At 40.0% G+C, this 15,432-nt stretch overlaps 1 protein-coding gene and 1 pseudogene across 1 annotated transcript; one reads left to right on the top strand and one right to left on the bottom strand.

Moving 5' to 3' along the window:
* Nucleotides 1-592: 592 nt before the first annotated feature.
* LOC144647454 (uncharacterized) lies at nt 593-5,548 on the bottom strand. Its single transcript, XM_078507260.1, has 5 exons — nt 5,189-5,548; nt 3,625-3,749; nt 2,753-2,868; nt 1,808-1,929; nt 593-1,296 (listed from the first exon to the last, which is right to left on the bottom strand). Exons 1-4 carry the CDS (start codon nt 5,471-5,473, stop codon nt 1,817-1,819), a joined length of 639 nt encoding a protein of 212 aa, XP_078363386.1. The 5' UTR covers nt 5,474-5,548; the 3' UTR covers nt 593-1,296; nt 1,808-1,816.
* A 3,014-nt stretch (nt 5,549-8,562) lies between these two features.
* LOC144647453 (diamine oxidase [copper-containing] pseudogene) lies at nt 8,563-12,002 on the top strand (annotated as a pseudogene).
* Nucleotides 12,003-15,432: the final 3,430 nt, after the last annotated feature.

Below are 15,432 nucleotides of genomic sequence, written 5' to 3'. Positions count from 1 at the left end.
TTGGGAAATTGGAAACGTTGTTATGAAGTTGCCAATTACGGTGCGAGTTTGCGAATCAAATTGCAAACATCGATACAAATTTCTCGACTTCGGCCCGACTGAACTTTCCAAGTTTGGTAGTTGAGGAGAAACAAGACATGTTGCTCGAAAGTCATGGCGATTTCTGAACTCGAAGATTTTAGAACTTGTCAAGGAAAGTAGCTTGAAGTGCAAGACAACGTTTCGCATCAGCGATCACGCAAGTGATTTGCCGATAAATAAATATCATGCATGTAGAAATTTGGTCAAATTTTAACTTTTTTGTATGAAAACACATATTTAACGATTTCTGTGAGGCATAATCTTCACTGTCTTCAACTTCAAGTCTTCTGCGTTTGTAAACCGGATGAAACTGGATGGTTTACCCATATGTAAAATTGATTTTAATCGAAGCCGACGCGACGCGACGCGACATTTGTTCGAGACAACATGTTTACGGCTCGCTGAACATTAAAGTTTTTTATTTGTATGACATTTGTTTCCATCAGTTTAGCGTAGCAAAGCCCTTTTTGATAACATAACTACAGAAGGATTTAATAAATTCGGGCCGAAGTTGGGAACTTTGTATCGAAGCTCACAATTTGATTCGCAAACTACGAATACGTTTCAAATCCATGATAATTCACAACTCACCAATTAATCTTTCAACGAAAACGAACTGCGACACGCTATTTAGTAACAATGAAGGTATCATGTTAAATGGTTTGGCTAAATTTGTATTGTATTAGACGCTATTATTCTTATAAACTCCCCTAACTTACAGATAGATTCGCTTTAAACAAAATGAATAAAAATATATTTCATTTCGTATCAAAATATCAAACTTGACTCAAAGGAGCTGCATCACAAATAAATGGTGTGTCAAATTGTATTCAAATTTTATCAAAAGGATGGTTTGCCTACTGCAGACTTTGTTGAATAATACTAACATTTATATAGTACCAACAATCAGGAACAGGCCCATGCTGTAATATATTGGAGTGAAGTAAAGCACTAAACTAAAGTTAATTATTCGAATGTTATGAAGTGATCAGTGTAATATTCTCATTTTCCAGTTTGGTCCAATCAAGCTTTGACACTTAGGTGGAAACACGCTTTTAAACTTGTGAACCTGTATTGGAATAGTAGTAAACATGCCAGCAATGGGGTCGCAACTGCTGCTTACAATAGGTTTAGCATCTGTTTTTTCTGGGTGTAGAATTCTAGAGTACTTGAGGCTTTATGGCCAAAGTATTGCCATGAATATCAGCATTGTAGCTAAGTGGGAAATAAAGAAAAACAAAGAAAAGTTATTAACTGTTGCATCTGAAGAGGACCCGAGAATTTGAGATTGCATGTACATCAACGATGGCACTGAAGTTTTTCAGAATTCTTCTGGTTGACCACAGACAAGCGTGCATGAGCTGTCTTACACATACATTGTATGCTCGATCATTTAATCTTCAGTTAAATAACCTGTTTAAAAAAAGATGTTTGTGTGTGTTTAATAATAGGGAAGAAATGTGTGTTGGTGGAAATGACAAGGCATTTATGACGTTAATGAATATTAGCTTAACTGACTTGGCAGGGGGGGGGGGGGGGATTACTCCCCATAGTGGATTAAATGAGGAGGCTCTCCCCGAAAGGGCTTTATCAGGCTGTAAGACGAGTTGGAGTATGCAGAGGGGAAGGGAAAACTGTTATTCAGGTATTTAAAAGGGCCTTTCGAAATATCTTGAATAGATCCACCAAACAGTCAGTATTTTTACGGATTTTTCAAGTTATTCACCTTAATATCTTATTTAAGAAGGGGATCAATGAGTTTCTTCCAGTCCTCCACAGTCCAAGTTGAAGATGCTTGATTGACAAACACACCATTCAAGAAGAAGAATGGTGTGCCAGACACAGTCCCTGAAATGGTATTGGTATCAGTGAGAGGAATCACTAAAATAGCCTACAGCTATAGCTACCTTTATTTTCACGGTAACTTAATTTCGCAAAAATGGAACGAGCATATTTCGCGGGACTTAATTTTCGCGATTTGGCCAAAAGTACGTCATTAACATTTAAAATAAATTGTCGCGGCAATTAACTAGTAACCTTAAGGTATTCATGTATGTTTACACAGCCTTATCAAAAACGTAAATGGGAAAATTTTAAAAGTGAACATGTATGTGACGTTATGTTTGTGAACCTCAGTGTGCCAGACTGCTAAAGGTAAGTGTTTCCCAGTGGCACCTAAATGTTCTTGTTTGTTCAAAAGCTAAAAAATAAGTGACATTTTTTTAAAAAAAAAAAGGAAAGTTTGCATTGGGCTTTAGATTTATCGGTGACTGTTCTCATTCTCTTTTGTAAAAATAAAATTTATGAGAGAAATCTAACAAAACCTCATTATAATAAGTATCTTACATAGCCTATTAAAAACAAATTCATGTAGCCATCCAGTCAGAGCCTGAGACAAGAGCATTCATTATAGGAACCTTACCATGGTTGTGTCTATATCAGTTTAAATATAATATATTTAGAAAATCAAGTTTCAAGTTTTTGGTGTAGCCTATTTTATTATGCCTTATGCTCTGGCCCCCTACCTATTCAATGAAAAAGTGATGTCTGAAGGGCCAAACGTTTGCTTGAATCTGCGGTACTGGTACCTTTTCAATGCAGGCTCCCACCTTGTATGCAAAATTCTAAAAGTGCTACTTACATGTATATATGTTCTAAATTACACACTTACTTGAACAACCGTACTTCCAAGATATCCTTGTGTGTTCATAATATTCAGTATTTGAAAGTCCATCCTTGATAACAGACTTTTCAATGTTGATTTTACTTCCCAAGTCAGTAATAATGCTACCGTCATAGAAGAATAGAGGGCGGTTAAGTTTGATCGTGTATTTATTCACCCCCCCCCCCCTGAAAAAAATTCTCTTTCTTCCTTGAATAATGCCCCTGGGGAGTCACATGCTGTAATTTACTAGTGAAGCAGAAACTTGAAAACAGTGCAAAGGCTGTCAAAGGTACACTGGCTCCATGAGGGCTGGCTCCACAGGGGTGGCCCATGGACCTGGGTCCATGTTTTTTATACATCTGATTCCATGTAAGGTCAAAGAAAAAAAAAAACAATAACACCTAAAATCATTAAAACAAAGCTGGATTCTTAAAAGGACTAATGGAAGTTAATCACTTCATCATGAAAGGAATACGAGAAATGTCCAAGGAGATAGGAGGAGAGAAACAGGGACAACAATCTACATTAATACTTTACAACTAGATTATGAGTTTGAAATTTCTGTGAGGTGATATGTGATGAGGCCGCAGGCAGAATCAACTGTCCCCTCATAGAAATAGAGAGCTTATAATCTAATTGTCTTAGTAAAATTCTTACTAAAGTATGTCCAGTTGAACAATTTTCAATTATTTCTGCATTATAAAGTATAAACAACCTTCACACATTCTGAGCTCATGCAAACTTGCATACTAATGATGATTGATATACGGGTTGCTCAACCTGAATCAGATTATTGCATTTGCATTACTATACCAGTAGAACTCTACTAAATTGTGTAACATAATAATGTATGTGTATAACTTGCATGCAAAACTTACTTTATTACATCATATCTGTTCTTATCCATAGTCTGGAAGTTATATAGTTGGTTCTGGTTCTCAAATATGACATCCATCCAACTTATTACAAGGGAAGAATTGTACGCTTCCACAGCATACACACTCTAAAATATGTAAGCAGAAGCTAAGTCAAAAAGAGGTCTTAATTACAATAATTTGCGCATACTGTGACAAGGGCTGTGGAATATGTCGTGGATAATAATGATGATGATGATTACAGGTGAACTATGTCACATGACAAGCAAAATGATTTTGAGTGGGGTTAAGGCAGAGCTTATATAAACATAATGTTTCTGTTACTCTACCCTTTCAAAAACCAACCTCCAAAGACTGCAGCCTATCGGCTATTGCATGCAGGCTCTCTATACATTAAATAAGTGGGGATGGGTTTCAAATACAGGATTACACATCACCAGAGAGATATTGAATATACACCATTTACCCCCTGCTTGCCCAACTGCATGTGGCAATTTAGGGATGGCAAAGCATTTTTCCAAGTAGGAGGGCTGACTAGTGACTTGAAGTGGGGGGGCTTAAATGACTCTTCTCTTAGTAAGTCTTTATTTTTTCGGAAATTCTGGGGGGGGGGGGGGGCTAAAGCACCAAGTCAAAGTCAAAGCATACTTTGACTTGTCACCAACCAAGGTAGGTTCCAGACCCTAGAAATGGAATAAGTCTGATGAAACTTAGCTTGCAGGACCATCAGGCAGGATTTTGCATGGGTGGGTGTAAGCGTCGGAGAGGCCCTGCCAGGGTTAATTCCGACAAGTGACACGGCCCAGAAAGTAGCGACAGCAGATAAAATAAAATTGCGACAAACAACAACCCTTTTGGGAAAACTTAAATTTCGACAAGGACAAGCAAATTTCCTTCAGTTCAACTACCGACAGCAGTGTGCAGTGTGATAAAACAGCGACACAGGACATTTTTAAACTTAGACAAGTGACACGGGATTCACCTGGCAGGACCTCGTAAGAGGAATAAGCATCTAGGGGGTGTCTGGGGGTATTCTCCCCTGGGAAAGTTTGAAAAAACAAGTTGTTGAAGTCACATTTCCTGTATTCTGGGAGTTATTTTAACGCTCGCTCTCCATAAGGTGGATCTTTGTGGCCCAAGAGGGATGAGGACACACCCATTGCACCAGCCCTACCTACGGCCCAATCTTAAGAATGCAGCTGGGGGAACAAGTAACAGTGAGCATGAAAGCATGTCGAGTCCAAGATTGAGCCTGTGGTGCATAGTCATCGAAAATCGGCCGAGCAACACAATTTGCATAACATTATTGCAGCATGCTGGTGAATTTGTACCATTTTCTGATAGGAGCATGCACAAACAAAAATTTGCAAAAACAAAGCCACCCATACTCTTGACTGAACAAGGAATATTTTAAACGTTCACAACATTGCAGGCAGCGACGAAGTCACACTGAAGAGAATATAAAGGAATCGTGTGGTAGGGTGCATTGATATAAGACATATAACTAAATGCACAAACCAGACAAACCCCAGCCTGCATTGTTCGGTCTAATCCCTTAATAACTCGCCTGAGCTGCCATGAATGCGTTAGTGTGATAAGGTAATGGGAACAACTGCACAGTAAACTGGATGGTGTGGGGCCCGTAGATATCTGCAACCTTTTTAACAGTCGGCCATGCTTGCTGGCAATCCGGACAGGTCAAATCTACGAACGCTGTCAGGTGAATTGGAGCGCTTGGCTCGCCTCCTTTGTAAATAAACCCCAATGGGCGTTTTGGCAAAGGAATCTGAGAATTAACAACCGCCATCAGTGCTGTAGTAAGCAACAAATATGAGAATAACCTGAACTCCATGATGGTTCAGATGGTTACGAAGCAATTGTTGTACTTGTTGTTTGACAGTCACGCGTTTTAAGTCACGCGTTTTAAGTCACGCGCACGTCATTCACTGCGGTAGACTACGAGCAGTCCTTTCGCTTCTCGCCTTGCCCCGCCTCCTCCCCCGACGCGTAATTTTTTTCGCTTTTAGCTCGACGAACTCTTCGAAAAAAAAAATTCGCTTCAAGCTCGACGGACTCTGCGAAAAAATAGGGACTGCTCGTAGTCTATCACTGCGGGGCATGAATCAGCAATTTACATTCAACTGGCCAAGGTTGGGGGTGGGGTGGGGAGTGGTTGATTGCTCCGATACAACTAGGCACCTGATCGATCTACACCGCCAACATGATATGACGGCGTTTTAATTTTTTTCGACCCTTTGGGCTCGATAGCGCCATTCAGACCTTTTAAGTCTCAAGATTTTTGCGTGAGACTCACGATTTGTAGCTCAATCTCACGGTCTCATGATGAGTCTAAAGAAATCTCACGATAAACCGAGTTACGCGGTGTAAGGATACATTTTCCATGTGTAATGTTATTTTTGTCTTACTAAGGCGATTGTCTTGTGCCAATTTTGTGTAAATCCGTAGTCAGTAAAGGTATTTCATTAGTTTGTTCGCTAGACACACAATCGAAAACCAAATACACTCTTTTTATTTTATAAGAATATTGTTTTTTCCGACCGAGGCTAAATATTCTTATTTTTCTTCCGATTTTAGGCTGGAAATATTCTTATGAACATTCTTAGATAATACCGTTTGACATTTCTGTTTTAGTATTTATTTGTTTTTTGTTTTCTTCTGATGAAGTCAGGCCGTGCTGGACGAAATATTGGAAGGAAAATATAATAGTTCAATCCGCCTACCTTTCGTTTAGGGGAGGGGCATCCTCAGAGACCCAGGGGCAGTTAGTGGGGGCGGGAGAAAGTCTATACGGGCAAAGAAAAAAACGGCGAAGAAAAGCCAGTCTAACCACAGGCAGACCAAGCGATGGCCTCGTTAATAATTTGCAACGGTCGTTCTCGGTTTGACTCAAACGATCGAAAAAATGCTCCATAAATCGCTGTTATGAGAAAAATCGCTGTTATAAATCGCTGAGATCTTTTGTTCCTAAATTACAATTAACTGTAAGCCAGATAAATAGTGATCACTTACCTAATGTTGATTGCGTGTCATTGTGAGATTTGGTGGGGTTTTGGGACGATTCATTTCTATACCAGAGAATTAGTAGGGTACTACTGATTACTGGTATTAGTAGGGGGGACAGCGGCAAGTGAGAAATTCCTTTATAGTTTTGAAACATCAACAGTCACCCCATTTGTGCGGGCCTCCTGTGTTCAGATTACCTGAAACATCTTCAAAGCTTACAGCAGTTTTAACTCAGTAAATTTCTTTTTACAGTGAAGTAACTTAATTGTGTATGAAAAAGGCCATCATTTTTTTGAGGGGCGTTTAAGTGGTGTGGGGGATATATGAAACCCCCCTCAGGGGTACTCTCCCAAAATTTGTGTTGGGGTATGCGGTGCGCTTCTTGAAAACGTTAGCCAATTTCAGACTAAGTGGTGGGGAGACGAACTAAACATCGAGGATTTTGTGACACGTCCGACTGCAACGCAGGCTAGGAGGGAGGGCATGATATCAGGTTAATTTCAGACCAAAATGGCAGACCTGACCCGACATTCGATAACCTTTTTCTGTAATGTTTCTCTTTGACTTTTAGAACTGCGGGTGTGACTACTATGGAAACAAAACTCACAAAACAAAGGAAGGTTGTTGTAATAACTGAGTGAAGGCCATCTGACTGAAATAAATGAAATGAACGACTGATGGCAACTCCAACAAGCCGTGAGCTAGAATCCAATCACAGTATACACATGTATACACTGCAATGAATCATTCTGGTCCACACGTAAGACTCAAGAAGGCTGTGAAGCCTCATACACCGTCATAAAATGGTGAAAATGCCCTAAGGGCCCCCTGAGGGGTTTTCTTTTCTTTTCTTATTTTCACAACAATCAATCCAAATCATTTCAGGGCAAAGTAACCCGACTAACTAAAACCACTTACTTATGAATTAATAGGGAATTCATAGAAACGACCCTTCCCCCGAGAAAAACCAATCGCTTTGGGAGTGAGCAACACAAAATAGCCAAAAGCCTGATTTCAGGTTAACAGCGTGGATACGTTGGAACTTTGGACCTGCCATTTTCATTGGCTGATTGAAATCGCCATGTTGACACAATGTTATTTTCACTTTAGAGCTTGTTAATTAACAGTGTCCTGCTGTCTTTTTTTTAAATGTTCCACTTGATTGACTTATGTAATTAAGTAAAATATCTTAAGAAATAAATGATGGCCTGAAATATATCCGTTTCCCAAGAACCACTCCTGAACTACAGGCATCTTTATATTATCCAGTAAATGAATCAGACAATATCTACTGGTCTGGCAGTATATGCAATGATAACGTTTAAATCATTCGCTATCCCGGGGGGGGGGGGGTACTCAACAAAGTTTTGTACGGGGAGGCTCCGCCCCGAGCTCCTACCCCTTACCCTTTTATATACCATTTTGCCAGAAATTGTACCCCTTTCGTATACCTTTTCATGAAAAAAGGTACCCCTTTCATATACCTGAAAGTCATGGCATAGACTTAAAACACAACGTTTTCTTTTCATTTTCAATAGCGCTTCATAAACTGAAATTATACACCCATAAATTGCATCTGCTCGAAATATTTTTATTAAAAGGCCCTTTCAAAAACCTAAATGACTGATTTCCATACCCTTTCGTATACCTAAATTTGTGAAATCCCTACCCTTTCATATACCTGAAGCCTGAAAAAGGTACCCCTTTCGGGCGGAGCCTCCCCGTATAGGCCATTATAGGGAGTACCCCCCCCCCCCCCGGTTCGCTATCGTGACTGGAGCTCAATTCAAAATATTCGATAATGGTCTTTTGATGATAGTAATGACATTTCGAGATATACATCATACCCCAGGGTATAAAGCGAACTTTTGTTTCTTCGTCACGCTAGACGAATTGTATAAATTACCCGGGATAAATTAGTGTTTTCTGACAAACAACTCAGTGGCAATCGACAATTCGATACAATGGCGAAACAAGACGACAAAACGAAGCTCGTTTTGAAAATCCTGGTTGTTCTACTGGCTTTGCTGTCTTTAGCTCTGCTCATTGCATTAATTGTGGTAGCAACAAAAGATAAATCTGAACCCGTTGAAAATGGATCATCGTCTGGCGTCAAAGAATTCTGCCCAGAAACCACAGAGTTAACACCACCAGCAACAGTTCGCTCGAGAGGTTTATACGACGACTTATCCAGGGAAGAAATCATCGCTGTACGAGATTACATTCTCGATAAATCGTCTCTGAATGTCACACCCTATGAAGATGCGGCCATTAACAACAACTACATTTACTTGATCGAGTTGCAGCAACCGCCCAAGGATGAAGCGCTTAATTTTCTCGACAATGACAACGCCCAGAAGCCTGAACGCAAGGCTCGAGTAGTTATTTACTGTGGAGGGCAAGTCAATCCGAAGGTAAGGGAATATCTGGTACGTCCAGCAGGAAACCCGACAGATCATGAAGAAACAACAGGCCCCGGTCAGAAATACCCGATTCCATTCAACACGCGATTTGCAGACCCAAAAGAGCTTGCCTTGATGGAAAAGATGTTAAAGAACGTGACGAAACATGCTAACCGGCTGCTCTACGAGAGTTATGATGGCTACACATTCTGGAACTGCACAGACCGCTGCTTGACATGGGGCCTCTCAGCTCCCAGTACTTTCAAGGCTAATCAGCGCAAACAGTGGATATGGTTCATGAGAAACCTTATTGGATTTTACATCCATCCTGTCGGCTTTGAAGTCCTCTTGGACACCGGAGGAAATGACCCGTCACGCTGGACAGTTGATAAACTTTATTACAACAACGCAACCTACGATACCGTCGAAGAGTTGATGAATGCATACGACAGTGGATCCAAGATGGTTTTTGAGGCGCCTAAGGACAAAGGGGTTTTCTCTACCTATAAACGTCGCGGAGATCCACAACCCACAAAGCCGCTGAGAAACCCACAGATCTTTGAGCCTGATGGCAAACGGTATACGGTCAGCGGGCGTCATGTGGAATACATGGGTTGGAGTTTTGATTTCCGGTCCCGCACTTCTTCCGGTATTCAGATCTTTAACATCAAATTTAAAGGGGACACAATTGTTTATGAACTGAGTGTCCAAGAAGCCGAGGCGTTCTATTCCGGCTGGAGCCCCAAACCGCTGCACACCAATTACCTTGACGCCGCTTGGAACATGGGCTCGATGACTTTTGAGCTGCTGAGGGGTGTGGACTGCCCTAACACTGCCACGTTCTTCGACGTGATCCATTTTGTCGGCAGAAAAGACCCAGCAAAATACAAGAACGCAATTTGTTTATTTGAACAGGACATGGGAGTCCCCCTGCGTAGGCATTATGATACAAATTTTAATGGTGGTTACAACTTCTATGGAGGAATGCCTGGAAGCGCTTTGATCCTGCGGACTGTGGCAACAACTTACAACTACGACTATGTGTTCGATTACATCTTCTATCCTAATGGCGTCATGGAGGTCCGATCTTCAGCCAGCGGTTTCCCTCAAACAAGTTTTTACACGGTTGATGAAGAACCATACTCGAATCAGATCCACCCTAAAATGGCCGGGAGTTTGCATGATCATATCTTCAACTATAAAGTTGACATTGATGTGTTTGGCACCAAGCAGTCGTATGAGACCATTGAAGTTGGACTTCAGAACATCACCAACCCTTGGTTCCCTGAAGATTATCATCTGCAGAAAGTCCTTCATCGTCGCTTGCACAAAAACGAAACAGAAGCGGTGTATCATTATACCTTTGACAAGCCCACCTGCATGAACTTTTTCAATAAGGACAATGTGAACAGCTATGGACTCCATCGCGGATACCGCGTTCAAATTCGCGACATGATGAAACAGATGTACCCAGAAAGCTGGCCAGTGGTGAGGGGTGCAGCATGGTCCCTCAACCAAATGACTGTAACCAAGCAAAAGGACAAAGAAGAAAAGAGCTCCAGTATCTACAATCAGCAAGACATGGTTGACCCTGTGTTGGACTTCAGCCAGTATGTTGATGGCGAGAACATCGAGGATGAAGATCTGGTTGCATGGGTAACAATGGGCATGATGCACATTCCACACTCAGAAGACATCCCCAATACAGCCACACCTGGGAGCTCCGCCAGTTTTCTCCTCAGGCCCTTCAACTATTTTGATGAAGACCCTTCCATGGCCTCTTATGATGGGGTGTTAATCATGCCCTCCGATGACGGGCCTCAGATCGACACTTTTGGAACTCCAACAAAACCGGCATGTGCTCCAAGGGAAAAACCCGTTGAATTCTATGGCCTGTACGGAGACTATTAGTTGACGACGTGATACGGTTGATACCCGGCCGGCAGTTTAAGCAAGATCAACGCTTGGAACTGCTTCAGAGAACTTAGGTGTGTCAATCAGTGAACTTTGCATTTATATTCAAACGTTGATAGTCTGTAGGAATTGTAGAACTTTTCATTTAATTACATTTTTTGTATTTTCGTGCTTGTATTTTTTTACGGTTTTTTTATTTTGTATAACGATATGTTAAATTGAACATGTAGAATGAGTTAGTCTATCACGAACCCGAGCATGCGCATTTAATAAGTTGTGCACCACTGACCCTATTTACCCCTATTCGCTGATAGTCAAGCTTATCAATATGTGTTGTCATATTCAGTCTAAGCAAAAGCCCATCTGGTCTAAGTATTTTCAGGATTTAGGCGGGGGCTTAATGTGAATTTGAGTGAAAGTTTAGGAGGTTTAAAGAAAGGAAAGGAGAAAGAAAATTGTTTTTTTGGAACACCAACAGACAGTTAACTCCTCCAGGTTGTCAGGGGAACTAACTGGTGTCCGTCTACCAATTTTGAACTTCAAATTCTAATTTTAAAATCACATTAAGAGTGTATCCATAAGAGGACCAGGCAACAGGTGATACAGCTCATATCACCGATTTCGCCCAAACTTAGCATAAATGTTGGGTATGGTGAGCTATTTACTGTGACAAAACATCAGCTCAAAATATTTTATTCCCTTCAAGTTATGGCACCTTTTGCAAAAATGGCCATTTTTCACTAATTTATGCATATTTAATTAGCTGACTTTGATTGACCAGTTCCACAAGAAAAAAAGACTTCTGAAAATAAATTTCACTGCATTATATTCTGTGGTTATTAGGCTTTAAGTACAATAATTCACTTCAACCGTCTAATTTGATTTCTTCTCCTCAAACGGTCTTTTGGAAGGTACACATTTCGTACTGTTGGAAATAGCCTTTAACTAGTGCCCATTATCTCCCATGAGCAACAACTTATATACATTATTCTTACATGGGTAATGAAATCCATCATTAAACTTCACAAAAATGCAACAAAATGTCTGGGGACTTCAATATTCTATTAGTATTGAGGAAGTAAACACACGTGACTTAACGATTTCTTGCTATTTCATCAAAATTCACCGAAACACAGAAGCCATTTATTTGCCTCAATTTGGCACAAAATCGGTACGAAATAGCTAATCAAGCATAAATTTATAGATAACAATCAAAATATTGGCGAAGATTGGCAGTTAGGACATTTTTCGGAGCGTTTTCAGAGCCATATAATTCGGCAATGTTGTGATACACAGGTAATTTGCCTGACGAATCACACATTTGATTCTTGCGTTTGGTTCGGCACAGTTGTAGAATCATACAAATTATTACTTATGATTCTCTACAATAGTAGAATATGTCATTGTATTCGGAAAATAATTTTGTTGTCTGTAAAATCAAACACTTGCGATCTTGTGTATTTCACAGGTCTTTGGAATCAAGCGGGAATCACGCGTATTATTCTCCGCAAAAGAAGAATACATCGCTGTTGCATTCGAAAAATAATAATTGTGTATCCTGTAAAATAAATCCAGTTGGATCCCGATAATTCGAACCTTCCCTAACTCGAATCTTTTCAATTCCCCTCCAGGTCATTTTCGTACTACATTTTAACCATCGATAACTTTATCTTCCGTATAATTTCAACCTTCTTGATTTCCTCCGAAGGCTTGAATTGTCTGTAGAATCAAGCGGGATGACAAAATCGACCAGCTGCAGTTTTAAAGAGAATATACTTCGCCATCAAAACCCAAAAGATGTTACCCAAGAACGCATGGCTACAGAAGCGAGGCAGTTACCACTTGACTGTGCGGCTACACTGTTTGTTTGAGTCTTATAAACTACAGTAGCTTCTAAACATGCAAACAGTAATTTAAATAAAACGTGGAATACTTTGCGAAAACAGAGCGAAAGCTGCTGCATGCCTAAACAACAACGTAATAAAAACATTTTAATTTTTTCAACCTACCGCATGCATTTAACTTTCCAATGAATTATATGCCTGATTCTTCAGGTGGTTTGTCAAATGAATATTTATTCCAATGTTTGATTCAACAGATGAATATTTGATTCTATTTAAGGAAGACAATTCGTCCAATGCTGCTGTCGGCAGCGTTTGCGCGACAAAAGTCAGCAGTCGAAAGCTTCTCTAAATATTACCATTCGCACTTTACCCCTATATATCAATAAATCACAACTCCTTCGCCGGGCTTTAGTCTGTTTCCTTCACACACCAGAAAATTGAGCCAGCACTGCAGTAATCCGTAAACTGCGGTAATTTTCATTCGTGCCTACGAGACCGGGAAATATTCAACTAAATCAGTAACTTATTACACAGGTATGTAGAATCAAACAACAGGCTAAAATATGTATTTATTATACAATTATTCTTCGAGGGAATCCTATACAGAATCACACGATTTATTACCTAAGTTTACAACCATGTGTAGAATCGTTTGGATTTGATTCAGTCAAATTGTGTACGCAATATCATCCACGCAACTGATAGAAGGGTGCCTTTACGCACCTATGAATGCTCAGAGGAAATATCTGATTTGTTTATATGCACGCATGCTCAGTGATGTCATGGACAGCATAGATGGTACCACAAGTGTTGCAGGTTTGTAGTCCTTATAAGTCACAGGAACTTCATGTTAACTATCGCAGATGCAGACTATACACTACTAAGGAGACCTTCAGGAGAGTCCAATACCCACTGCTGCAGCTTATGCGGAAACAGTGGCTCGCTAAAAGCAGGGGTAACTTTTTACATAACATACTTACCTACTTTGGGACTGATAACTCAGCAAAGAAAGCCACCAAATGTTTTTTATAAACATTTAAGCTTATGCAATATTCTCCAAAATTTCGGGTTTTGATTCAATATAATAATGGCTACTTGATTCTTCGAATTCACCGTATGATTCTACACGAGATTTCGTGTTGTTTTCGCACGTGATTCTTCACATTGTTTCTCAAAAACGTTTGATTCCTCGCATGAACAAAATAATATTTCACGTATGATTCCACAAATGAACATTTGATTCTTCAAATATGCCGCATTCAAGCGCTTGATTCTTCATTCGATTTCTGTGAAATCATACGCGTTTGATTCAACAGTGGATATTGAAACAACTGTAGAATCAATTGTGGAATAGATCGATTGATTCATCAGGCAAATTACCTGTGATAGTAAATGTAAAAATAGCAGCGAAAGATTTTCTTCAAAAGCTCGCTCAATTCAACATTTAGGCACATCAAAGTTAAGAAACAAGAAAGTAATACTACATACATGCCACTTATCGACACACAGATGCTTTCTTTTGAAGAATTTGTTCTTCCTCGCTGCACTTCGATCCTTCGATCGATCTCAATTGACATGTACTGTTGCTTTGAGGCGCGATGAACTTAGCCAATACATCGTGGTTCATCCTTCGTGAAAGGTGTAAACAGGTTGTCAATAAAGTCATTCAAAGAGCTGTTTAAAGTTCACGGAAGGACACTTGTCTCAGCCAGTTTGAATGAAATAAATTTAACTGGAAAATAAACAGCCGCCATGTTGTATTTGTACCTTTGAGCCTGCCGTTTCAGTCAGCGGTAAAGCCGTACACTTGGGCAAGTACGTAGTGTAGTCATCATATAGTTGTTTGACTAAATCCTATATAGGGATGTTCATAGAGGGGATACATAGCCTAGCCCTACACAGCTATACACGCCTATACATAGCCCAACACAGCTATACACACGCGCGTTCATTTGCTTTTCCTTCGCAAATGTTTGTTTTCGTCGGAATAAGTAGCGGATGGTGTTATCTACCCTCTGAACAACCGGGCTTGATCTTAGCCTTATAAGTAGTGTGCGTTTCTTGTAAAAGTGAGAATTTTTTTCAACTTCTCCATTGAATTTTTTTGATAAATAGTTGAAGAGAAATACACTGGATGCAGTGTAATGTATGCGATGCAATCGGTTTTGATGCTCTGAAATTGAGCTCTGAAATGTCGGAAACCATTAAATAATCAGAGCAAGTTTTTCCATCTTATATCAGGTTAAAACTAGTATGTTTATTGTTTTTTTTTTTGTTGTTTCTGTCTTTTTTGGGAGGTGGGGGAGGGGGTGAATATGGACATTCGAAGAAATGGCGGTCAGGTTGTCTGTTCCTTCTGTTCAAATCGTCTATATTATATTACACTTTGGCAGCTAGGAGACTGAATTTGTACCCACTCTCTTTTTCGGGATCCCACAAAGTTCTCCATCTGTCCATTTACCGATAAACGTCATTACTGCAGTTTTATTAATTTGTTTTAGAAAAGGGCTTTTATGGGGACAAATTTTTCCTCCTGAATGCCCACATTGCAAGTGACGAATTGCGGCTTCAAATGATAATTTTCTTCATCACCGACTCAATTTAAGTGGCTATGTGAGTTACAAAGA

Source organism: Oculina patagonica, chromosome 3 (assembly GCF_052425735.1).
Source record: "Oculina patagonica isolate OP01 chromosome 3, crgOcupat, whole genome shotgun sequence".
NCBI classification, from domain to species: Eukaryota; Metazoa; Cnidaria; class Anthozoa; order Scleractinia; family Oculinidae; genus Oculina; species Oculina patagonica.
The sequence above is the reverse complement of the archived record's forward strand: the minus strand, read 5'-3'. Positions and strand labels throughout refer to the sequence as shown.